Source organism: Budorcas taxicolor, chromosome 11, assembly GCF_023091745.1.
Source record: "Budorcas taxicolor isolate Tak-1 chromosome 11, Takin1.1, whole genome shotgun sequence".
Lineage (NCBI taxonomy): Eukaryota > Metazoa > Chordata > Mammalia > Artiodactyla > Bovidae > Budorcas > Budorcas taxicolor.
In genome coordinates, this window is record NC_068920.1 from 70,537,221 (window position 1) to 70,562,874 (window position 25,654).

The 25,654-nt window shown below is 45.0% G+C and overlaps 1 protein-coding gene and 1 pseudogene across 1 annotated transcript; both read right to left on the reverse strand.

Moving 5' to 3' along the window:
* Positions 1 to 1,369: 1,369 nt before the first annotated feature.
* On the reverse strand, positions 1,370 to 25,454 carry ACTG2 (actin gamma 2, smooth muscle). Its single transcript, XM_052647889.1, has 9 exons — positions 25,430 to 25,454; positions 16,396 to 16,557; positions 15,885 to 16,013; positions 9,175 to 9,285; positions 8,836 to 8,920; positions 6,894 to 7,055; positions 5,959 to 6,150; positions 4,121 to 4,302; positions 1,370 to 1,527 (listed from the first exon to the last, which is right to left on the reverse strand). Exons 2-9 carry the CDS (start codon positions 16,519 to 16,521, stop codon positions 1,384 to 1,386), a joined length of 1,131 nt encoding a protein of 376 aa, XP_052503849.1. The 5' UTR covers positions 16,522 to 16,557; positions 25,430 to 25,454; the 3' UTR covers positions 1,370 to 1,383.
* LOC128055358 (complex I assembly factor TMEM126B, mitochondrial-like) lies at positions 11,845 to 12,526 on the reverse strand (annotated as a pseudogene).
* Positions 25,455 to 25,654: the final 200 nt, after the last annotated feature.

Genomic DNA, 25,654 nt, shown 5'->3' on the forward strand with positions numbered 1-25,654 from the left:
TTCCAGGGTCTACTTCTGGGAAACCCTTTAGAAGACAAAAATCCTCTAGGGATTTTGTTTTTGAAAATATGCCTCTCTACCATAACCCCAGAGGGCAAGTGAGGGGATGGTGGAGGAGAAATGTCTGACTTTGAGTTCTGTAATGCTTTAACTGGACTCCACTGTTTCCATATAGGTGTGTCTGCAAAGACCAGGTGGGCTCTGTTCAGGAGCATTAAAAGTGGGACCTGGCCAGGAGGCAAGAGCAAAAGACATGCTGGCAGAAGTAAGGACTTAGTTCTGCCAATAACTAGCTGGGCAATCTAGTTAACTAGTAAACTAGCTATGAAATGAGAATGATACTAGCACCTGCTTCATAGGGCTGTGGTAAGGATGGAATGAGAAAATCCATGTAAAGCTCTTAACCCCAGTGCCCAGCATATTGTAAGCATTCAATCAATGGTAGCTGTTGTCATTATCTGTTGTTCTCCCATAGTATTTTGTGAAGGCTTCTCTTTCTGTTCAAATCTTTGTTTTATATGTATGTGTCTGTCTTCTTCTTTAGGCATTGTGACCCTGATGGGCAGGAATCATCTTTGTGGGGTACATAAATCCCATTTGACCTTAACCAGGAATTGTCGATGCCAAAAATTCAGTAAATACTTGTGAAATAGCAGACTTGACCAAGGGCAGGGAGTGGGTAGCAAATAATCTGAGACAGAGACAGACAGAAAAGGAGAAGAGGGAGGGAGAAGAGGAGTGCAGGAAGAGAAAATATTCTCCCCGTGGTGCTGCTCCTTTCTTGATTAGTTTTTGGGGCAAAATACAACTTAATCCTCAATGACAAAGGATCATAGAGACCTTAAGCCCACTATGACCATCTTTCACCTAAGTTTAAATAACACTGTGTTTCAACCACTCATATGTTACATCTTATAAGTGCTGTGTTTCTCTTTTTGTTCACATTCTCTAGTGTTATCACCCTTGAGTAAAAGGACTTACATCTCTGAAAGCCCTTGTTTCTTAACCCTCCTGTCCCCAAGAGTCATCTAGTCCTCATTCTTACTAAAGTTCAAAGAAAAAGGAAACAAGTTGGTAGAAGAAGCCCTAGGCTTTAGCGTCAGATACACATGAATTTTTAACCCTGGTTCTGTGTGATCTTCAGCAAGTTTTTAACTTCTCAGAGCTTAATTTCCTCATCTGTGATATGTAATAGCAGCACCTACCTCATAGAGTCCTTGTGTGGACTAGAAATAAGGTGTGAAAAGCCCTTAGCACTGTGTGTGAGACACAGCCCAGGAAGATAAAGAGCTCCACACAGAGAAGTAAGGCTTGTAGGTTTTAATGTTTCATGATTGTTAACAGAGCACGCTCAAGGAGGTCCCCAGAGAATCTGCTGTGACTTTAGAAGCACTTCCTGTGGACAATGGAGGGCCCTGCCTCATCATACTCTGGCTTGCTGATCCACATCTGCTGGAAGGTGGAGAGAGAGGCCAGGATGGAGCCTCCGATCCAGACCGAGTACTTCCGCTCTGGGGGAGCAATAATCTGCAAAGAGCAAAGGTGGTGAATCATGGTCAGTTGCCAAGGTATAGGGAAGGTGGTCCAGGAATCATCTCATCATACTGCCAGACTGCCCTGGGAAAGGACAGCCCCTGTGGTCAGAAGGGAACTAGGAGAAGCCTTGTGATAGGTCATACTATTGCTCAGATTGTCACTCTCTCTCCCACTTCATTCCCCTGCCCCTCCATGAGAAGAATGGGCTGGGCCCTATCTGCTTTGGCCAATGGGATATCAGCAGACGACACAGTGGCTAGAAATGTGCTTCAGTCTTGCAAGTGGCACACTCTCTTGGGTCTCTGTCATCTTCATGAGAAGAGCTTCCCTTAAAGAGCTACTGGCCCTTTAGCCTGAGCCCCACAGTAAGAGATACACCCCTGACCTGAGTTGGCTAGACCTGAAGAACTGCCTAGCCAAACTTGACCCGAAACAACTGACTCCCAGCTGACCTGCAGATGCATGAACAATAAATGCTTATTGTTATGGGACCTGACATTTCACAGTTGCTGTTACCCAGCAATAACTGACCAATACAGACATCTATAAGGGGAGTGCTGTTCTTTTCTTGCCTGGATGCATGGGCAGCTTGGGCTGGGATTCCTCCTTTCTGGAGTATAAGCCAGTCTACGCAATAGTCTTTTGTATCTAAGAAGTTCTCAAATTCAAACATGCCACTGGGGTTCCTGAGCTTGGCCTGTAGAAATTCGTTGCCATGTCAGACAACTTTGAACTTCACCTAACAGTGGATCCAAAAGGACTATGACTCTTCAACTAACTCCTGTTTCTGAAGGGACTAAGAATCCAATGCTAGAACATGCCCGATGTGAAACAGATTTTTTCTGGTCTCCTAAGAATCTCCCTACATATTTCCTAAATTGCAGAGATCATGGAATTACAGAATAAGTAGGGTCTTTAGAAGTTATCTTTTGCACACAGACAAAAGTCACCCCGGGGCTCCTTTGACAGATACCTCAAGGACTGGTGCAGCCACTAAGAAGGTACAGGATTTTATTGCTGGGCAGCTCTAGTTGTGAGAAAACTCTGGGCTGTCTTGGGCTGGAGGCCCTAAGTCTCAGCCCCATTTCCACCCTACTCTCTTCTTCCATATTCTGGAGCTTGCCTCATCTCCCCCACACGTCTTGCTGTCCAATTTGGCTGGGGAGTTTGTACACGCACACACCCTTGGGCACCTTTACTCACTCTCTTCCCCCTGCTTGCAGTGCCCTTTCCCTTCCTCTGGTCTTATTTAAGCTGTTCTCCCATTGAGCATGTCTAATAAGCAGATCTTAAACTCCTGAACAGCTGGCCATGTTATTAAACTCAGGGCATTGGCTCATAAATTGGGATATGCATCAAATCACTGGTGTCCGTTTGTCAGTGGAGGTGATGGTGATACCCCATAACTGTTGAAGAGGAATCTGGGGGTGAGGCTAAGTCTGATATCCTGACACATGGTCTTAGTAAAAAAAACCACTGCCTAAGGCCTGGCACAGTGCCCACCATATGGCAGGCCTCAATAAACATGACTGCTCCAGTGGTTCCAGGTGAGAAGAGCTCAGAGGTGCTCACCTGTTTTCTGGTGGCCCATTCTGCTTCCCTGGGCAGGGAGGCCTTTGTGGAAAAGGTTCTTAGAATATTAACATATAGAACACACTTCCTCAGCTCAGAGGCCAACTTTATCATGAGCATCTGTAACTTTCAACCTATTTGTTATCGCTATTTTGTGCCTACCTTTCTCCAACCCCACTAAGGCTTCCCTGGTGGTGCAGAGGCTAAAGCGTCTGCCTGCAATGCGGGAGACCTGGGTTCGATCCCTGGGTCGGGAAGATCCCCTAGAGAAGGAAATGGCAACCCACTCCAGTACTCTTGCCTGGAGAATCCCATGGATGGAGGAGCCTGGTGGGGTAGCCCACGGGGTCACAAAGAGTCGGACTTGACTGAGCGACTTCACTTTCTTTTCACTTTCTTCTTCTAACCCCACTAGCAAAACAGTTCCTATAAATCCTGAAAGGGTCTGTCTGATTGCTTGCAGACAGGGGCTGGGGACGGGTGGTAAGACAGGTGGGCTCCTGTGCTGAGGAGGCCTATGAGGTGAGCAGCAGTGTGGGGGGGCTGTGGCCGAGATGGGACGACAGGTCAGAGGTTATCCAGGAATCGAGGCATGTCCCTGTAGCCTGTCCTACAGCCAACATTCTCTCTCTGGAACTTTCACCTTAAAAAGGCTTCCCAGGTCCTTTTTAAAGTTTAAAGATGGTGAGGTGTTGCCTCTTCCTTCTCTTTCCCTCTTCAATCTCCTCATTTCCTTCTCAACCCCTTCCACATTCTCTCCATTCCAAATTCATTTCACCTCCTTCTTGTACAGTGTCCATGAGATTGTGCTTAAGGGCCCAGGATAAATGTGTCTCCCGTTCAGGGTCCCAGGAACATACTCCTCCCCGCCCAGCCCAAGATGAAGTCTGCCTCAGGCCAGGATAAAGGTGACACCAAGCTGTAGGCCCGGCAGCCTGACTTGGACACATGTACCCAAGTACACAGGTCTTTGTACAAGGAACAGGACAAGGAGAGCCAGGGTAGCACCCACCTTGATCTTCATGGTACTGGGGGCCAGGGCTGTGATCTCCTTCTGCATTCTGTCGGCAATGCCTGGGTACATGGTGGTACCCCCGGAGAGGACATTGTTGGCGTATAAATCCTTGCGGATGTCAATGTCACACTTCATGATGGAATTGTAGGTTGTTTCATGAATTCCAGCTGACTCCATGCCTAGCAGAGACCATGATATCTGGTCAGGACCCACCACCCCACACCTACAGCTCCTCAGGTGACCCTTCTATTGGGACAGCTACCCTGATTTGCCTCAGTCACTTCCCTACTGGACTGTAAGATCAGACCTCTAACTGGTCACTGCCCTGCCTTGACTTTCCCCTGTTCTGGGTGATCGTTCACACTGCTGCCTGATGACAATATTTCTAGAGGGACGCTTCCATTGTATCACTTTTTTTACAACTTTATTGAGATATAATTCATGCACCATGATGCTCACCCCTTTAAGGTAGAGTTTACTGTAAAGAGTTGTACAACCGTCACCACAGTCTAATTTTGGAACGTGTTTAGCACCCCTCAAATAAACTCTATACCCATTGGCAGACACTCTCCATTTTCCCCATCTCCACTTTCCCAGCCTTAGGCAACCACTAATCTGTTTTCAATCGCTATAGATGTGCCTATTCTGGACATTTCATATAAATGAAGCCGTACAATCTTTGTTCTTTCATGTCTGGCTCACTTCACTTAGCACAATGATTTCAAGGTTCTTCCATGTTATAGTCAGTTATAGCCAAAAAATATCCCACTCTAAGGACACAACAATCATAGCATGTTTGCCTACTAGTTGACATCTAGCCACCTTTGTCTGCAACCAAGATCTTCCACAGTAAAAGGTCCTGCCTGCCAAAACAGCTCATGCCCACATACCTGAGTTTCCCCACCTCCAGTCTTTTTCCATGTGGTATTACTCCACACTGTAGACAGAGGAATCTTCCTAAGCTGAAATTCTGACTTCTCTACTCTGCTGCTTAAAGACTTCCAGGGGATTTGAAATTGCTGATATGATCAACACCCATGCCCTTTGTGTGACCCAGTAGTTCTCTTCAATTTTCCATGTGTGAATGCATGCACACACACACATACACACACACACACACTTCACCTATGATGTCCCAAATAGAATATGATGTGTACATATTCCATAATTTTCACAAGCTTTCCATCTGCCTTGCATGCCATTCCCCACTTTGCACTCCTTCCATCCCCAGATACCATAAGGTAATGCTCATTCTTCAAGGTTCTGTTCAAAGATTCAGCTTTATGAGAAGCCTTACCTGATTTCTTAGGCCTATAGCACTTTATCCAGTTTGCTATTTACCACTACATTGTATGTCAACGTTTGCTAACAGGCCTTTCTCTTATATACTTCTCAAGATGATAGTTATCCTTGTATTAAACATTATCTTATTTAATCCCCATCTAGTAGGTACTATCACGATTTCTACTTTGTAGATAAAAAAACTGAGATTTGAAGAAGGTAACATGCCCAAGGTATAGTGCTTGAAGGACCAGAATCAAGACTTAAAACCAGGTCTGACCCCCCAACCCACTCTGTTTACTCCTATAGATTTCAGACTCTGTGATCTAAATGGTGAGAATTCAAGAAGAGTTTTGTGTTTTAACCTCATTCTTAGTTTCATGTTATATTCCCATCCCATTTTTCCTTTATTTTGGTTTCCTTACCCTTTTATTTAAAATTAGATTTTATCTAGTTGTATTGTTCATGTATTTTCAGCCCTTTCTGGAAAAATATGGGTAAGTATAAACAATAAACTGTGTGTGTGATTGGCCGGAACTAAGGCAGAGCCTCACCAATGAACGAGGGCTGGAAGAGGGTCTCTGGGCAACGGAAGCGCTCATTGCCAATGGTGATGACCTGCCCATCTGGCAGCTCGTAGCTCTTCTCCAGGGAGGAAGAGGAGGCTGCCGTGGCCATCTCATTCTCGAAGTCCAGGGCCACGTAGCACAGCTTTTCCTTGATGTCTCGCACAATTTCTCGCTCGGCTAGAAAGAGTAGAAATGACAGACGGTAGATACGCGGCTCTGCCAGTTTGGTTGTCCCATTTTGGTCTCCATGAAAACTAACTTCCTTCTTTCTTGTCCTTTGGATTCAGTCTCAAGATTTGCCTGATTCTCAAGCAAAACTTTGCATGTACTTTTCATCTAGCTCTTATCACTCTGTCTTGACAAAGCTGCAGGCCTTCCTGAGGGCCTTGCAGGACACATCTCCCATCTAGATGGAGGCTTATACGCTGAGATTGTACAGAATCTAGGAAGGCCCCTACCTATAAATTCTTCCTGCCCTGGGGGCCACTTCCCCTTAGAAATTCAGACCTTAGTTATTCCATTTGTCCTAAAACCATAAACACTTCTAGGTAATGAAATGCACCACCAGTCTTGCCACCATTCAGCCCCATAAAAACTAGCTCTGATCCTCCTTCCTGGGGAAGGAGGGTGTGCTGTGAACGCAGTTAAAGGAGGGTGAAGACATGCACTTCTCAGAATGAGTAGGTCTAAGCCTGGTACCCCTCCCCAGGGTGTCTTGGTTGGGAAACTTGTCCCTTGAAAGAGGCTCCCCTGACTATCTGGTCTGGTCCAGGGCCCCAACCCCAGCTTATGGCCTCCCTATCTACCCGAAGAGAGTTTGAGGACACAGGGCCACTGACTTCTCATTACTCATGAGAGTTTCTGGTCCTAGATCAGATTTGGTTCTGAGCTCAAGTCAAGTCCAGAAAGAGGATGGGTACCTGTGGTCACAAAGGAATAGCCTCTCTCTGTGAGGATCTTCATGAGGTAGTCCGTGAGGTCGCGGCCAGCCAGGTCAAGCCGCATGATGGCATGAGGCAGTGCGTAGCCCTCGTAGATAGGAACATTGTGGGTGACACCGTCCCCTGAATCCAGGACGATGCCTAAAGACAGAGGAGATAAGGCCTATGAAACCCTTTATTTTTTCCATCTGTTTCTTTCTGGGACCTGTCACCAAATGATCCTCAGCAACCATATTTTTCTTTAGCAGCTGGAAAATTCACCCATTGTGAGAATTATCAATCATATTTTTTGTGTATGTCAGTTTATTTTCCCAAATGAAACTGTAGGCTTCTGGAAGGCAAATGAAACATCTCCTCTTCTTATATTCCTTGAAACACTTTCACAAAAATGCATACTTGTCAATTGGCATCTAGGATGCACATTCTTTAAGTTAGAGTGAATAATTTGCATATCCTTCAGGCATCAAACTAACATATGCGCTCATGCAATTAGAATGTTAGCACTTAAAGGGCTATAAAAACCAGCTTGAAAAAAAATGAACATTCTCTACTGATGAAACTTTTAGTAAACCATGAAAGGATGTAAGTTTTCTCAACATGATAAGAAATCCCTCTTGATCCAACAGCCATATAATTGATGGGGAAACATTACGATATTGTTACTATATTATTATTATTTAATATTGTCCTGGATGTTCTAGCCAATGCAATATGACAAAAAATAGAAATAAGAGGTATTATTATCAAAAGGAAAGAGGATCATCATTATTTGCAGATAAAGTGGTGTGTATGTTAATTGCTCAGTCATGTCTGACTCTTTGAGATCCCATGGACTGTAGCCCATACTTAAAAGACCTGAGAGGACCAACTGAGAAACCATTAGAGTTAATAAGGTGTCTCAGTAAAGGGCAGATCCAAAATAAATGTCCAGAGATCAGTAGCTTACTCTTATACAAGGACGTTGGTTACAGCATAACTTATAATAAGCAAAAATTGGAGGCAACCTAAAGGTTCCGCATTACAGAAATGGTAAAATCAGTCAACCAATCATGGAAGCATTAGACACAATGACTACCATGTGGCGTGTGAGCATGACATCCACAGCATAAAACCAAGCGCAAGGCGCAGGATACAAAACTGTGTGTACCTGCATTTCCCCGTCGCTGTCCTTATCACGTGCAGTGAAATTACCCTTTGCTTTCTTCTCCTCCTCTAGACTGTGTTCACTGCAACATGGCTGATCTGTCGTGTTTCCCAGTGTGTGCCTATGGCCTGCAGTGTTTGGCACATGGTGTGAAGTATTGGAGAATATTTGAATGGATGAATAAATGGACAAACCAATGGATACATGAATGAATGTTTGACAGATGTTTCTGGAAACTGTCAAAGTGAAGTGAAGTCGCTCAGTCGTGTCCGACTCTTTGCGACCCCGTGGACTGTAGCCTACCAGGCTTCTCAATCCACAGAACTCTCCAGGCAGGAATACTGGAGTGGATTGCCATTTCCTAGCTGTCAAGCCCTTATTAAAAATCACTGCGTTTTGAAGTTCCCTCTGTTTTCCCTGAGTTTTCTATGCCAAGGCCACCTCATACTTATACACCCACCATCACAGATTCTGCCATTGCTGCTTCGTGAGCAGAAACATTTCAGTACTGTTGGAAAGTGTGCACAAGCTCCCGGACTAACTATTGTGATGGAAATGGCCCTTGCGGTCATGATTTGCTCATGTAGATTCTCTTCAGCTATACTGGGTGGACTTGCACCTGTATTCTACCGGGGCTTACCTCTGTTATCCCTCACCCAGGTTTTCGTTGGACTTTGGCTGACCCTTTGATTCCTCTGAACAGGAATCTCTCCAGGAGCCCAGTTTTCCCTTTCTTCCCCTCAAGTCAAAAAGGGAACAGATTACAGGGCTACTTACCTGTTGTGCGGCCAGAAGCATAGAGGGAGAGCACAGCTTGAATGGCGACGTACATGGCGGGGACGTTGAAGGTTTCAAACATGATCTGAAGGAACAATGCAGAACAGAAGACTATCAGAAATCACAGCTCTCTTGGCCCACAGAATGGTTGGTAATTTTATTATGGGGGGACATGTGCCTGTTAACCCCGCTCCCACCTTCCATGGGTTCTGGCGTGGACTGCATGCCCAGCAGGTCCTCAAAAAACTCCTTTGCATTGATGCATTGTTGGGAAAAAGAATCTGGCCAAGCGTCCATGTGTGTTCCTGCGCTGGTACTCAGGTCTTCCTGGCCTCTTACCTGGGTCATCTTCTCCCTGTTGGCCTTGGGATTCAGAGGAGCCTCCGTGAGCAGGGTGGGGTGTTCCTCAGGGGCTACCCGCAGCTCATTGTAGAAGGAGTGGTGCCAGATCTGGTTGGGAGAAAAGTCAGATGAGTCCAGCAGACTCTCAGTGGGTGGGGAAGTTCCAACTGGCATGTCCGTACTGGGGGAGGATGGCTTGATGGTCTCAGAACAGACTGGATCTGGAGAGGAGGCCCGTCAATACCGGGAATTTCTGATCGCTCTTTCAAGGGTATATTCCTTCTCATCAGGGCCCCAGACAGGACTCAGACCTAGGGCCAGCATACTCAGTGTGTTGATTATTTCCATCTGACCTTGGGTCCTCTTTACTCTGCTCCCTCGTCTCCCCTGCACTCCGAGGCACCAGGTATACTGCAGCTCTCTGGCTTCTGGCTGTGTTTGGCTGATCGAAGATACCAGCAAGGGGTTGCAGAGTGCGAGGCGAGAGGAGGGCAGGGCGCCCTCCTGGCCAAGCTGAGGTCTCCCTGAGCACACGCTGTGCGGCCCCTCTTCAGGCTCCAGCTCTCACTCACCTCTAGTCTCGCCGCCCTTGCCCTTCAGCCTTCCAGCTCTAAGAGCTTCCCCTGCTGCTGGTACTCTGGTGTCTCTGCCTCTCTTTCTGGTTCCCTAACCTGCTCACACCTCTGTAAGTAGTCCTGCCTTAAATTAATTCAGAACCCCAGCTGAGTGTATACTGTCTCCTGTTGAAGCCTGACAGATATGCATGGACTGCCACTGTCTATTATTGACTGGGCTGTTCACAGCAGGGTTTCTCAGCCTCAGCGCTTTGACATTTTAGGTCAATAATTCTTCATCGTGGGGGCTGACCTGTGCATTATGGGATGTTTAGCAGCATCCTTGGCTTCCACCCGCTAGATGCCAGTAGCACCTGTCCAGCTGTGAGGAGCACAAATGTCTCCAGAAGTTGCCAGATGCCCCCGGGGGGCAAAATTATCCTGGCTGAGAATCACTGCTTTAGGTGAAGCTAGTTCTTTTTTTTACTTCTACATGTGTGCTGTGCTTAGTCGCTCAGTCACGTCCGACTCTTTGTGACCCCATGGACTGTAGCCCGCCAGGCTCCTCTGTCCATGGGATTCTCCAGGCAAGAATAGTGGAGTGGGTTTCCATGCCCTCCTCCAGGGAATCTTCCCAAACCAGGGACTGAGCCGAAGTCTTCTGCACTGTAGGCAGATTCTTTACCGTCTGAGCCACCGGGGAAGCCTGGTAGTTTACTTCTACATATTGAATATTTAATAGTTACAGGGCACAATATTAGATTCTGAAAACATTGCATGGTAGTTTTAGAGGAAGTTACTTCTTCCCACTGTGTCCAGTTCCCTCTGAGTGATCCAGACAGCAAACAAGAGCCTTTATTTCAGAGGGATTCAGCAGAGTGGTAGGGACACAGGGCTTTGATTTCCTCAGAGGTGGGGCACAGAGTCCTTTGTGTCCATTGTACCCATGTATTTATGGGCCTCCGGTTTTGCGCTAGGATGGTGCTGAAAGTAACCTTAGTTTCCAAGTCTAGAGTGGAGAAAAGCAGTCAAAAAGACAAAATGCAAAGACACATTCATATTTAGGTGAAGGAAGAGGCAGGAGAAGTTCATTTTCTAGGAGATCTGAGAGAGCCCTGAAGGCAAAGGAAGGTCTCCAGAGACTGAGAAGGGCACCTGAGGCAGAGCAAACAGCCCAGGCAGAGGCCACAGGCTGTGGAGGTGTCACAGGAGACGGGAGAGACCGCAATCAGGCTTAATAAGGTGATGCCAGTGTTTCCTCAAATGTGGCCTCAGTTGTGCGGGGATAATTGCTATAGCTGCAGCTCCCCAGGCTGTATCCCAGGCCCATAAATCAGAATCTTTCTGGGTGTTGGGTCCAACCATCTGCACTTCATTTTATTTCATTTTCAAAAGCTTTTATAAAGTACTTTGAAGTTTAAGTTATGAAGTACTTTAAAAGTTAAAGATGTTGACAATTTTTAAATTAGGAAAATTTCTTTAAGAGGAATAAAAATTCCCCATATTTCTATCACTTACTAGTAAACAGTTAACACTTTGGCTTTTTTCTCTCCCTAATCTTTCATCTTAATGTATTTTCAAATTCATTACTATTATCATTTATTCACTTCATATGCTTTCATTTATTTATTACTTACTACGATTACACTTCTGTGTTCAACTTTGTTTCCTGTCACTTTTCAGTTAATATAAATAAATAATTTTCTTTTTCATAGGAAATATTTATTTTTAACAAATTGAATTTAAAATTATTTTAATGCTTATACAACAGTTGATCATATCTCATCACCATCATATATTTAATCACATTGCTATTCAGGGTAGCCTTGATTTTTTTTTTTATAATCGTGTGAAAACTATCTCTGTATCCACTACATTTTCTTTTTTCTATTCAGGATGTTTTCCAAAGAAGAAAAGTTCTAAGAGGGGCTGCACATACTGTTGTGACTAATGCATACTGATATATGGCAGAGACCAGCACAGCACTGCAAAGCAAGCATTCTGCAACAACAACAAATTGTCCATCTAGAATTACTTTCAACTCTTTCAGCAGCGCCTGAGTCCTTATAAAAAAAAGTGCATTCAGCTGATTCAGTATCCATTCATTCTTTGGTTAATCTTCACATACAGTTTTCTCAAATGTACTTTCAAATATTGCATAATGCTGAAAACCATGAAATATCCCAAAGACTGTCTGAAAAATGAGAGGAATCACCATTGCTTTTATCTCTGTTTGACAAGGCAGCAGCCAATAAAATAAAACGCTTCCTTTTGGTGGCAGTGGAACAGTATACTCGACTGCCAGACATCCATTTTTATAAAAAGCCAAAGCAGTGTGGTATAAAACACCACACGCCATGCCGATCAGTGAACTTCTCAGAACACAATTTTCCTGGCTTGTATTACCTAAACACAAAGCATCTGTTATAAGAAGCCTGTAAGAAATTATGGTGCACAAAATGGAAGTATAGTCAATGATGCGTATGTCTTCAAAGCATCATGTTTAACCTTGAAGCAATGCCTGAAAATGAAGTTTCCCGATATTCCAGGGAAAGCAGCTGTTGTTCTAAAGGTCACTGTTCCATATATAGAAAAGTCTTTTCTAAGGCATTCAAAATTTTTTCTATGATTTCAATGACCATTGGTTTTCTGAGTTTTGCATCTCCTAAAGAAGGACTGGACTGACCATGTGTATATGCTGGCATCTTGAGGTCCTTGCACGCTTCCCCAGCACCCACCAGCACCACACCTGAAGCTCTCAGGTCAGGTCCAGCCTCATGCCTGAGTGTTGCCATATTGGTGACTGCTGGAAAATGCTTGATTTCTATTACTCACAAAGAGGTTAATTTTGTCTTTACTTTAGAATAAGAAATTGCCTATTTCACCCTTATCTGCATCCAGTGTTCTCATTCTTAAAATATGAAATAATTTGACAGATAAAAATAACACCTAGCTGTTTTACTCCAAATTTTTAAATAAAACTTTAAATAATTTTTCAAATAATTTTCAGATTTTTGACTTTTAATCATTTCTATTTGGCCAATTGTCTGGCCATGTCCCTTATTCATCTGGTGGAGACTTTGTGTTTTTAATGATCAATTTACATTAGTTGTTTATATTAATCCTCTATTACACTAGTTGTGAAATTTCTTTGCAACCTGTTGTTTGCCTTCTAAATTTGGTTTTATTTTTCACATACTAGAAATTATGATTTTTAAGAAATCACATTTGTTATTCTTTCTATGACTTCTTTCACCAGAAATTTGATACTCATACTTACTATATTGTATTTTTCTCTTTAATTTTTCTATATTCAACTTTTATATTCAACTGATGTGTTTAATGAAATTGTATGAGGTAAGGGCCATAAACAGATTCCCTGCCACCCAAATAATGGGTCAGTTGTCACAGAATAATTCACTGAATAATCCTTTTTTCCTCTCTGGTCTTAGAAGTTACATTTACTGTGTATTTCTTTTTTACTTCTGTACTGGCATCAGATTGTTTTAATTTATATAACTTTATATCTTAATATTCAGATATAGCAAGTCTTCTGTCAGTTTTCCTTATTCATAATAGTCTCATAAATTTTATTTTATTTATTTCTCCACACTTAATGATTATCTTGCATAATTAAAGCTTGTGTTATTTTTAGTCTAACTCAAGGAAGCAGTAAAAATGGAGTTACCAGGAGCTGAGGGGGAGGGGAAAGGGAGGCGCTCTTGGTCAAGGTGCACAAAGGGTCAGTTATGTGGAATGAGTAAACCTGGAGATCTAACATAATATATTAGCATGGTGACTAGAGGTAACAATACTGTCCTTAAAATTTGCTAAGAGGGTAAATCCTAAGCATTCTCCCTACAAGGAAAAAAAACAAACTGTGAGGTAGTAGATATGTTATTAGCTTGAATATAGTGACTGATACATAATGTATATACATTATCAAATTATCAAGTTTTTTAAATGGTGAGATTTTTATTAGAATGGCAATGAGGGCTTCCCTGATAGCTCAGTTGGTAAAGAATCCACCTGCAATGCCAGAGACCCCAGTTCAATTCCTGGGTCAGGAAGATCCACTGGAGAAGGGATAGCCTACCCACTCCAGTATTCTTGGGCCTCCCTGGGGGCTCAGCTGGTAAAGAACCCACCTGCAATGCGGAAGACCTGGGTTCGATCCCTGGTTTGGGAAGATCCCCTGGAGAAGGGAAAGGCTACCCACTCCAGTATTCTGGCTGGAGAATCCCATGGACAGAGGAGCCCAAGTCAGTCCTCACCTATTGAATTTAAGTGCCAGAGTTTAAACTAGATGTACTTAACCTCAATTGCATGGTCTTCCTGCTCTTCAAATTCCAGGGAATTCTAGATGAATGAGACATGGTTCCTCCCCTCCCCTCCCTCTCAAGGTTTACTAAGAGACAAGTAACATACCACACTATAAGGTTTGTGGCTCAGCTGGTGAAGAATCCGCCTGCAATGCAAGAGACCTGGGTTCGATCCCTGGGTTGGGAAGATTCCCTGGAGAAGGGAAAGGCTACCCACTCCAGTATTCTGGCCTGGAGAATTCCATGGACTGTACAGTCCATGGGGTTGTAAAGAGTCAGACATAGTTGAGCGACTTTCACTTTACTTTTAATGAGCCTATAAATCTACTTGAAAAAATTTGACAGCTTTATCCTATTCAGTTTTTCTTTTAAAGCATGCAATGTATTTTTAGGAGTTTCTTTAAAGAATCCATATTACTATTGTGAATAAAAATTTTGTCTATTGTTTTTAAATTAGATATTATTAGACATATACAAGTAATATGTGCCACGTGTTGAGCATTAAGTATGCTCCATGCTTTGGGATTATACTATTTGCCTAATTCAACCTTCAAAGCAACCTAGTGAAGAAAGTATTTTTATTTCCACAAATCAGGAAGCTGAGGTTTAGAGGGAGTTTTTGCTCCCAGATCCCCCTGCCTCTGGTTCCAGTGTCTGTGCTTTTAACTGCCCCACAGAGTGGAACAAAAAGCAATTGCATTTGTTATCTGTTTATCTCTCATTCAGAGTGACTGAATTTAAGGTTTAGAGAAAGTGTGTGTGAAGCACAGATTTCAAATCAGCTTTCTTTATTCCCAGCTGCAAGACTGCAGCTGCTCAATAAGCCCTCTGTTACATTTCAAAAGACAGTCATTGCAGAAACAAGAATTCTCAGACAACTGTCAGTGGAATGTATCAAAGGAATATTGGAAATATTGTACACCAACTTTACTTCAATTAGAAAAGTATATTAGAAAGGTTCTATTAGCATTTTGCATGTGATTTTGTTGAACACAAACTACTATTTAAAAAGTACCCCCATATCTTCCTTTTCTAGATATTTTATTTTCATTTATCATTCACAGGTGGTTTTGTTCCTGATATTAGTATTTCCTAGGTATCTAGTGAAAGTTTGATTTTTTGCTGTTGTTTTGGCCACACCACACGGCATGCAGGATCTTAGTTCCCAGACCAGGGACGGAACCCTCATCCCCTGTGGTGGAAGCATGGAGTCCTAGCCACTGGACCATCAGGGAAGTCTGCCCCTTCTCCCATTTTCTGACATGAAAAAAAGCTTCTAGAAACCAGTAGCGATTCTTTCTTAAATTTTTCACTAGAGAAGCATCATAATAGTATAGCATCAATGTACCTGTGTGAGGTCATGACAGGGAAAATAAAGAGGAGAAGTTATTCACCTTTTTGGAGGGGACCATGCATTTTAAAGAAGGACAAGTACTGGGCTGGGAAGAAAGCTGCAGGAAAGGATAAAACTGGGACCTCGGCTGGACCAGGTCCTCAGATGCCAGACACAGAGTTAGGAACCTACCTGGTCAGTGAGGAGCTACTGAAGAGTCCCAGGAGGCAAGTGACATGAGTTGGTCTGTTTTAGAAAGACAAGCTTTGCAACAGTGCAGAGAATGAATTAGGCGATTGAGACAGGAGACAGAGAAATCAGTCAGGAAGCCATTGGAATCATCCAGTGAGAGATGTTGGCAACTTAGGCTGGGGAATGCCCAGGGGCATGGACAGGAAGAAAAGAAAGATGTGAGAAACATCGTAGAGGAAGAGTTGACAGGGCAGAAGGTCTTGATGATATTCAAATGAGCACATTACAGGAGGGGGCCACCAATACCTTCTCCATGTCATCCCAGTTAGTGATGATGCCGTGTTCAATGGGGTATTTGAGAGTAAGGATCCCGCGCTTGCTCTGAGCTTCATCCCCCACATAGCTGTCTTTCTGGCCCATTCCCACCATCACACCCTGCAATGCAAAAAAGAAGGAAGGAGAATGGAATTGGCTGAGGTTCTGCTTGGAGGGATTCAGGCATTGGAGAGTCTCTGAACAAGGATAAAGACAAGAAGAATGTCCTTTTTTTCCCACTGGAAACCAGACTGAAGGAGGCAGGGTGAGGCAGATGCTGATGAATGGGGAAGTGATGGGAGAGAAGACGGATGATTTCTCGCGGGCATCTCCCTCCTCTGTCCTAAAACAATGTCATTTTCTGAGAGAACAGGGCTCATCCATACACTTCTCCCTCTTACTTTACTTGAAACACACACACACACACACGGCTCTCCATGGAAGCCACAATGCAGTGCTTCTTCCCAGGAACTCAAAGCCTTGGGTCCACGTGAGCACATACCTGGTGACGAGGGCGGCCCACAATGGAAGGAAAGACGGCGCGGGGGGCGTCATCTCCTGCGAAGCCAGCTTTGCACAGGCCTGAGCCGTTGTCGCACACGAGCGCAGTGGTCTCCTCTTCACACATGGTGAGTGTGGCCGAGTGAACCAGGGGCTGGAGCACCTAGGGAAGTGGGGAGAAGAGAGGTAGGTGGCCACCTCTCAAAATCATGTTGGAGGCGATCTTCTCGGCTTTGGGGTCTGACCCCATCGGCAACTAGGACATAATTCCAGATGGACAGGCAAGGACCCGGCCCTGTGCTCTGGCATTTGGGCCTCTTCCCTCTCTCTACCCTGCTGTTTCGAGCTCAACTGTGTACCCCCCAATTTCTGTGTTGAAGTCTAACCCTAGTGCCTCAGAATGTATCTGTATTTGGGGATAAAGCCTTTAAAGAGATAATTAAGAGTAAAATGAGGTCATTAATCTATTACGACTGGTACCAAATATGCCTAATTCAATAGAATGGCTCTTTACAAGAGAAAATTAAAACACAGATACACACAGAGGAAGACCATGTAAAGACATAGCAAGAAGACAACCATCTACAAGCGAAGGAGAGCGGCCTCGGGAGAAACCAGCCCTGCTGACACCTTGACCTCAGACTTCTAACCTCCAGAACTGTGAAAAAATAAAATTTCCCTTGCTAAGCCTGTCTGTGATACTTCATTATGGCAGCCCTCACAAACAAATCCACCTGCCCCTCAAAGACCTGAAAAGATACAAAGTGTTAATCCAGTGGAAAAACTCTCTACAGACTTGAAGTTTAGAAAAGAAACAGAAAAAACTTGCAATAAACATAATAAGGGTTATCATTTACTACATACAAGAACTGTTATAAATCAATAAGAAAAAGTAAATAGCCCCGAAGGAGGAAAAAACACAAAACTATGAAATAGATAATTGACAGAAAAGGAAATGCACATACCCAACAATTATCTGAAAAGGTGATCAGCCTCATTAGTTATCAGGAAATGCAAATGAAATAAGACCATTTTCACCCATCTCATTGTTAAGATTCGAAGTTTCATCATAGCTATTGGCTAGGTTGTGGGAACACTGGCACTCTTTAATCAGAAAAACACATCAGTGTACAATCTGGCACTGCCTAAATGCCCCTTGTGGAATATTGTACTGAGGTTAAGGGAAGGGACAGGCAGATCAACATGGACTAATGGGGACAAGTTTCTAACCCATTCTGCTGAGTGAACAAAGCAAGTTGCCAGATAGACGGCCCAGCATTAAAAATTAGTGAGTTTTATTTAAAGCACAAAAAATATTGTGCATTTTCCATAATTTTCTTTTTGTGGATATGAACACATAGCAAAAAGTTCTGGGGGGTGGAGAAAAAAAAAAAACTAAGGCTGATTGTAGCAGTTACCTGGAGGTGGGAAAGGGACTGGGAGGAGAAGCGCCGTAATGTTTTAATTTTTAACAAGGAGACTGTATCCATGTACAGTTTATAATTAAAATCAGTCATAACGTATCATTAAGAAAAAAAAAAAGATGGAGCAGTTCTAGGTGAAATGTACAATCCTAAGGATAGAAGCCCCTGGAGGACAAGGAAAGCAAGAGAATTCATGATGGGACTCACTGCCCCTGTCGCTTCAGATGGAAAAAAACAGAGAAGTCCTTCCTCCAGGGCTGATACTGAATTGGGATGGCTGCAGACTGACTAGGAAATTAATTTTTCTAACATGTGGTGCAGGTTTTCTGTTTTTTGAGTGACCCAACAAATTTTTGACCCTTGTGGCAAAAGAGAAGCAGTGGCAGTCTAGGAGACGGTGTGCAGATCGCTATCCGGCTGGCAAGCCCCGAGTGGGAGGTGGGAGAGTCTCAGCTGAGGGGGATAGGAGTCCAGACAAGAGAGGCACATGGCGTGGAAAGGGAAGGTGGCTGCGGAGCCCACCAAGCTTCGTTCAGGACATGCAGCAGGAGGGGAAGAAGAGAGCTGCTGCAGACACCTGGGACCCCGGCTCCCGTACGACCTTACGTGGGAGGAGGACAGGACAGACCATGACCAGAGTAAAGAGGAAGAGTCCCGGGCCTGCGAATGCCAAAGCCTACCTAGAGACTGAGCAAAAGCTTGTTCACACAACTTTCAGGCTAAAAGGAAGCCTTTCCTGTTCTGTTCAAAGCAGTGTGCACACCTGGGGAGAGGCCACTGGGACGTCTAGAATCCAACCCTGCTTGTCCTTGCTGACCCTCATGATCCCTTTGGCCATGGAGAACAAGTCCCAACTTTCTCACTCAGCCCACAGGGCCCAACAAGGTCTGGCCCCTGCCTGTGTCCCCAGACTCATCTCCTGTCTGGACCCCCTCCTTGGCCTTCTCACTGAGGCTATGTGGCGTTTCTTTCCATCCTCTGTACTGTGTCATCTCCTGTCCCTTCTGGACCTTTAGATGCAGGGTCTGGAACACGCTTCCCCCAACCTGTTTACTACTCTGACCCCCATCACCTGTCAGGCTTCTGTATTGACATTGCATTTTCAGTCTTTTTGGCCCACCAGTCTCAGTGGCATGGAACAAACACTGGTGAGAAGACAAGAAGGTCTGAGGTGTGATGGAGACTGAAGGGAAGTGCCCGGTTGCTCAGAGCCTATGGTTGCCAATGGGGAAGAGATAGGGAGTTTGGGATCAACATGTACACACTGCTATACTGCAAATAGGTAACCAACAACATCCTATTGTATAGCACAGGGAACTCTGGTCAATGTTATGTGGCAGCCTGCATCGGAGGGGAGTTTAGCAAAGAATGAATACATGTATATGTATGGCTGAGTCCCTTTGCTGTCCACCTGAAACTATCACTACATTGTTAATTGGCAATACTCCAATATAAAATAAAAAGTTTAAAAATGTAAAGAAAAAGTACCTAGTTGTTCAAAACAATGCTGTCTCTGGTGTGAACAGTTTCTGGATTGCAGAGAAGTTCCCTAACCTACCATGCTGGAACCATGGAGAAATGGAGAGCTGTCAGGAGATGGAGGTGGCAAAAGTTCCAATGTTCAAAAAGGGAAACAAGGCAGATGTCTGAAACCTCAGGTAATCTTGATACCCAGATTAAGTGGGTTTCCAGAAGGCACTATTAAAGAAAGCATTATAAAGAAGCAGTGATTTCTTATAACTGACTAGGGTTTACCAACAACAAATAGTCTCCTTTTTTCCCCAGGACTCCCTGGCTGGAAATGAAGGAGAAGGTGGGAGAAATTGAGCTTAATTTGATCTTGGCATCTGACAAGTTCTCCTGTGACATCACTACTGATAGAGCCATGTAGGCCGAACAATAAAACAATTAGGCATATTTATAGCTACCTGAGTTACTGTCACTGAAAGGTGTTAATTGATAGATCACTGTCAACCTGGAGGCAACGATATACCTCAGAACTCCACTCTTGGTCCTTTCTCATGTTTTATACATGAACTGGATGAAAATAGAGAGTACATGCAGATCATATGTCCAGATAAAGCACATGTGTTGGCTGGAAGGATCAAAATCTAAGATCTCAAAAAGCAGAGAAAAACAAGTTAAATTCACTAGGGTTTAATTTAACAGGATAAATATGAAGTTGTGAAGGTGAGTCTGAATAACAAACTGTGAAAGTTCTTGTTCAGCCTCTGTGAGAAGGACCTGGGGTCTTGTGGACAGTCAGCAGTGTTCTGGAGCCAGGATAAACGCTGACCCCACCTCCAGCCTGAAAGCTGTGTCTGCTCTTTAGGACTACACTTGCCAGCAGAGGTGCGGGAAGGTGAGCTTCCGTTCACAGCTGACAAGGTGAACAGGACTACCTTTCTGAAGGAGAATTCACAAATACTTATCAAAAGTCTTAAAAAATGCACGTCTTTTCACAAATACACTTCTAGCAATTTATCCTTGAAAGTGAAAGTGGAAGTGTGTCCAACTGTTTGCAATCCCATTAACTATACAGTCCATGGGATCCTCCAGGCCAGAATACTGAAGTAGATAGCCTTTCCCTTCTCCAGGGGATCTTCCCAACCCAGGGATTGAACCTAGGTCTCCTGAATTGCGGGCAGATTCTTTACAAGCTGAGCCACCCGGGAAGCCCATTTTTATCCTTGGGTGAGTGCAAAGATTTGGCCCACTTTAATGCCAAAAAAGTTATTGACTAATAAATAAAATGCTGGTTAACTAGTTGCCAGAAACCTACCTATAATAGAGCAGAATATTTACTGCCCTGGAAAAGGAGCAGGCTGTCTTGTTAGGTGAAACAGTATATTCTGTATTTGGATTTTTGGTAAAAACACATCTTTGATTTTTAAAATTTGAAGGCCTTTCACACATATTATCTATTTAATCCTCACAGAAGCCCTGAGTGAAGATATCCTTAGTTCTAACTTATAGATAAGCAAACCAAATCTCAGAAAAGTGAAAGGACGTAGCTCTCAGGCCGCTCACTGGGAGAGGTAGGGCTGGCCGCAGCCCATGAGGCTCCAAAGCCTGGGCTTGCCCCTTCCCCAGCACCTCAGTGACACCCACACAACTTCTCCATGTTTGGTGTTTTTGCTTCTGCCTCTCTGTCTCCCTAGCACTGCTGGCAGCAAAAGCCCTAAAACAAAAGGGTCAGTGTTCTTTTCTCTCCCGGAGCCTTTGCGCCCCTCCCGTGCCATGCCAAGATCTAGATTTGCGTTTACGGCCCCCGTGCCGGTGTGCAGCTCGAAGCAGAGGCTCAGTAAACGTCGGATGACAGTCCCACCACCTGCCTGGGCTCCGCCGTGACAGTCTGCTCTGCCCCTGAGAGCTGAACTCCCAGTTCCCACAGTCCCAGGCAGCTCGGTCACATGATTTAGAGCCACGAAGGGACAGTCTTCTTCACAAGCGGGTCACAGAGCGCTGGGTTTCCTTGTTCTCGCAGGTGGTCCACCTTGGGGAGAAAACAACCTCCAAAGGTGACCAAGAAGCCAAGCTGCACGTCTGTGACTGTCTCCCTCTGGGGTCCCCTCTCTCGGGTGACCTGTAGTTCAAGCCGGGCTGGCTTTTCGGTGAACCCTATTGTCTCCCCCCGAAGTTCTGCACTCACAGGAAGAAAGAGTGTTGGACTTCATTTCCCAGCAGCTGAGACAAGCCACAGAGCGACTTCAAGCTGTCAGCCGTGCCATTCTGCAGCACTTGAGGTGCACTCAGATCTGCTTTTTTTTTGAAGTTGGAACCAAATGAGAAGCGAGGGAGGTGAACGCAGGGGGAGAGCAGCTGGCGGCGGGGGCCCTCTGGGGGAAGGCTTGGACCCTGGAGCCAGCCTCTCCTGGAAGGTCTCCGCTGGGGGAAATTCTAAACCTCACTCAGCCGCTTGCTGGTAATTTGTGGCTAGACTCGAGCATGTCAGCTGAACCAGAGCCAACGTCACTGTGGTTTCCTGGGTCACGATCACTTTGCACTCGCAGAAAACCCAAGCACACTGTTCTGGCCCTTTCAACACGTACTACATCTGGCCTTCATTGAGGATTTCACAGAGTTAGAAACACAGCTCCCCACTCCTCCCCCAAAAGTGGCCAAAACCCAAAGACATAATGAGTGCAAAGGATTTGCTCACCCACACGTGCCCCTGGTCACCCCCAAGCAAATCAGAGAACAGGATGAGAGCTCCCCACCCTCACTCTGAAGGTCTGGTTTCAGAGTTCTCTCCCGCCCTCTTTTCTTTTCTCACCTCCCTTCGGGTGCCCCTTCCCATGGCTCAGTCCCACAGCTCCCTCTCTGGCCTTCAGTTTCCTCAACTGTAAAATGGAAATGGCGACATCTATCTCCCGGGACAATGGATCAAATGAAATAATGGAAATGAAGTGCTTTATAAAGTGCAAATCAGGGTCAGTAAACTCAGGACCCTGTAGTCTACAAACTACAACACCTGTTTTTGTGAGACCCTTGAACTAAGAATGGTTTTGATATTTTTTAATGGTTGCAAAAACATCGAAGAATAAGATTCTAATACCCAAGAAAATTATATGAAATCAAATAATAAATAAAGTTCTATTGGAACACAACTACACCCATTTATTTACATACTGTTCATGGCTGCTCCAGTACAATGGCAGAGTTGAGTAGTTGTGAGAGAGACCTTTAGACTCACAAAGCCCAAAATATTTACTATTTTGTTCTCTACAGAAAAAGTTTCCCAATCCCTGTTGTAAAGGACTGAAAAATAATAATTCTTGTTATCTCTCTTATCTTCTCCATTAGAACTTGCTCTCAGGATGAAGTCTGCCACACTGGAAGGAGATGAAGGCTCTGCTTCACCAATCAATGATTATTGAAAGGAAGGTTGAATTTATGCCAGTTCCCAAAGGCATTTTCATTTCAGTGAAAAGTTTGAGTCCTAAAAGGAAAGCCTCTCAAATATAGTGAGATTTCAAGTAATAGTTGGGGAAATAGATCCGAGTGAGGGCTTCAGTTGACAGCTAAGCAGCTGCCTATTATAATCTGCAAATGCATGTATCCATACAATGATTGCACGAGGAACATTCCTACGGTGGAAAATTCTAGTGGCACCTCTTATTAACTTCAGGGTACCTTGACTTGGTTAATACTAATTAAATTAAAAATGGCTTCTTGCTCGTAACCCTTCTGGTCCTTAGGAATCTGCCGTTTGGACTTGCTGTTCTGACTTTTATCCTGGCCACTCTCTCCCCCTGCTCAGATCTAGGCCTGACCCCTCTCCTGAGCCCCACGGCCCTGGCACCTCAACTCCATCTCTGAGACTGCCATCTTCATCAATGTCCTCTGGTTGGATTGGCCCCTCAGAGACTCGTACCCCAACCCAGGACAGAACCCGGTTCCCCAGTGCTCCCTGCTCCTTCCCCTCAAGCCTCAGGCCTTTTATCTCTGCATCTGTGCACCAACTGGGACCAGCGCACTGCTGCAGCAGTCTTGCCCTGTTCCAGCCCACTCCCCTCACAGCTGCCCGAGCAGTCCTTTCAGGGGGCAGACCTCTTGCTGTTACCATTCTGCGATGCCCCATTGCCCAGTCCTTTAGTTTAGTGGAGAAGGCGATGGCACCCCACTCCAGTACTCTTGCCTGGGAACTCCCATGGACAGAGGAGCCTGGGAGGCTGCGGTCCATGGGGTCTCAAAGAGTTGGACATAACTGAGCGACTTCGCTTTCACTTTTCACTTTCATGCACTGGAGAAGGAAATGGCAACCCACTCTAGTGTTCTTGCCTGGAGAATCCCAGGGACAGGGGAGCCTGGTGGGCTGCCGTCTATGAGGTCACACAGAGTTGGATATGACTGATGCAACGCAGCTGCAGCAGCAGCAGCAGCAGCAGTAGCAATGGAAAGCCGTAGTAATCTGGCCCCGCCTTCTCTTCTGACCTTAGAACTCCCTGCTTGCTGTCTTGAAATCTATATTCAGTGGAGCTGAGCCACTTAAACAGTCCCAAAGTGGTCTTTGGGACTATCCTCTGTTCTGGGACTATCCCGACTTTAGGACCCAGGTTAGGTACCACTTCTTCAGGGAAGCCTTCCCTGATAACTCCTGGGCTGGGTGAGGGGCTCCTGGGCTTTACCCCTTTCATATATTTATCTTTTCCATGGTTTTCATTAGTCTCTCCTAGTGATTGCAGAGCCCCTACTCTGCAGGGACAAGGCCTGCTTACATAACAAGTGCGCAAGAAATGTTGCTAGAATGAACAAAGGGAAGGAGGAAAGAAATCTAGCTTCAAGGTCATGATGTCATATTGCCCATCCTGGTTTCCCAGGTGTGACATATAATATCTGCTCATTAGATTTCTTCTAGTTCCCCTCCATCTCTGTCACAGGAATCTCTGTCTCTCTGCAGCCCAAGGGCTAACCTCAAACTCTAAACCCATTCAAATGGTTAAAGCAAGAGCTTAAAGCCTCTCTGTGCAAAGTATGGTCCCAGACCAGCCACCTCAGCCTCACTTGGGAGTTTATTAGGAGTGGAAATTATCAGCTCCCACCCCAGTCTACTGAGTCAGAATCTGGGATAAGGCAATCTGTTTCAGCAAGCTGTCCAGGTGATATTTAAGGTCTGAGCACTCAGGGCCAGGCCCTGACAGTGTTGAGCTGGGAACTTTCTACAAATATTATTTCATTTAATCCTCACAATAGCACTGCCAGGGAGATATTATTACTATTACTTCCATTGCTGGGTAGTCTGTCTCCAAGGCCTGCACCACTACACCGGCCAGCCTCAGCTGTAAAGACATGTTAGCAGAGTTTGATCACAAAAGTTGACACAGCCCCTTGGTCTATTTTCCTCTTAATTATTGATGCTCATGTGTCTGTCTGTGTGTGTCACTGGGGGAAGACAATGACATTGGTGGTGGTCTCACAGCTGGGTGAGGGTCTTAACTTCCCCAGGTCTCAGTGTCTTCATCGGAGAATGAATTGTTAATAGACGGTTCCACTTCCTTCTAGCCCTGAAATCACATGATGCCCCGGGACACTTACCCCACCCTACTTCTGATTTGTTGCATCCTCCAATGACCCTGGAGCCTTCAAGACTGAGAAAACGCTTAGCCAAGCATGAATCAGAAGTCAGAGAGACAAGAGGTGGTCTGAAGAAAGTACTCACCCATCCCCAAAAAGACATCTCACAGACACAAGGGTTATGACTGGTTTGGATTTAAATGCCCTAGGAAGTCATTTCTCTGAAAAGCATCTGCTCCCCTAAACAGCCTCCCAGACATTCTGAGCCATGACAAAGGACACGGTATAGACCTGCACTGGCCCCGGCGAGCAGTGAGAAGAGAGAGAGTGCAGGTAACATATTCCACCCAGCACCTAGTTAAGAGGGCAGGGAGCCGAATTCTGTGCTGCCCTTGCCCTAGGATGCCCCACGGCCAGAAATGCCTTCTACTGGCAGGCAGCAGTGTGCTTGCAGGCACCACTGCACACCAAGGGCCTTGACGTGTGACCTAGGCCAGCGTCACGGAAGCCAGGCCAATCTGAAGGCGCCTCCTGCACCCAGGGGGCCAGGCAGCCCCAGAAAGACAGAGACAGCAGAGGCTGTATAGTACTCACCGAGTGTAGGAGCGATCCTTCTCCCAGTGACTGAGGGCTGGTGTGTCTTTGGCATAAATACCAGAGCAATATAAAACCCCAGAGGCGGATCTTCTTTAAACAGAGTCCCTAAAAAGGCCAGCTGACGGTGTGTTAGCAATATTACCATATAAGGTGGTTTTTTCAATAAATCGGCCTTGGGGGTGGGGAGGGTGGAGAAGGGGGTTGGGTAGAGTGAATTATCAT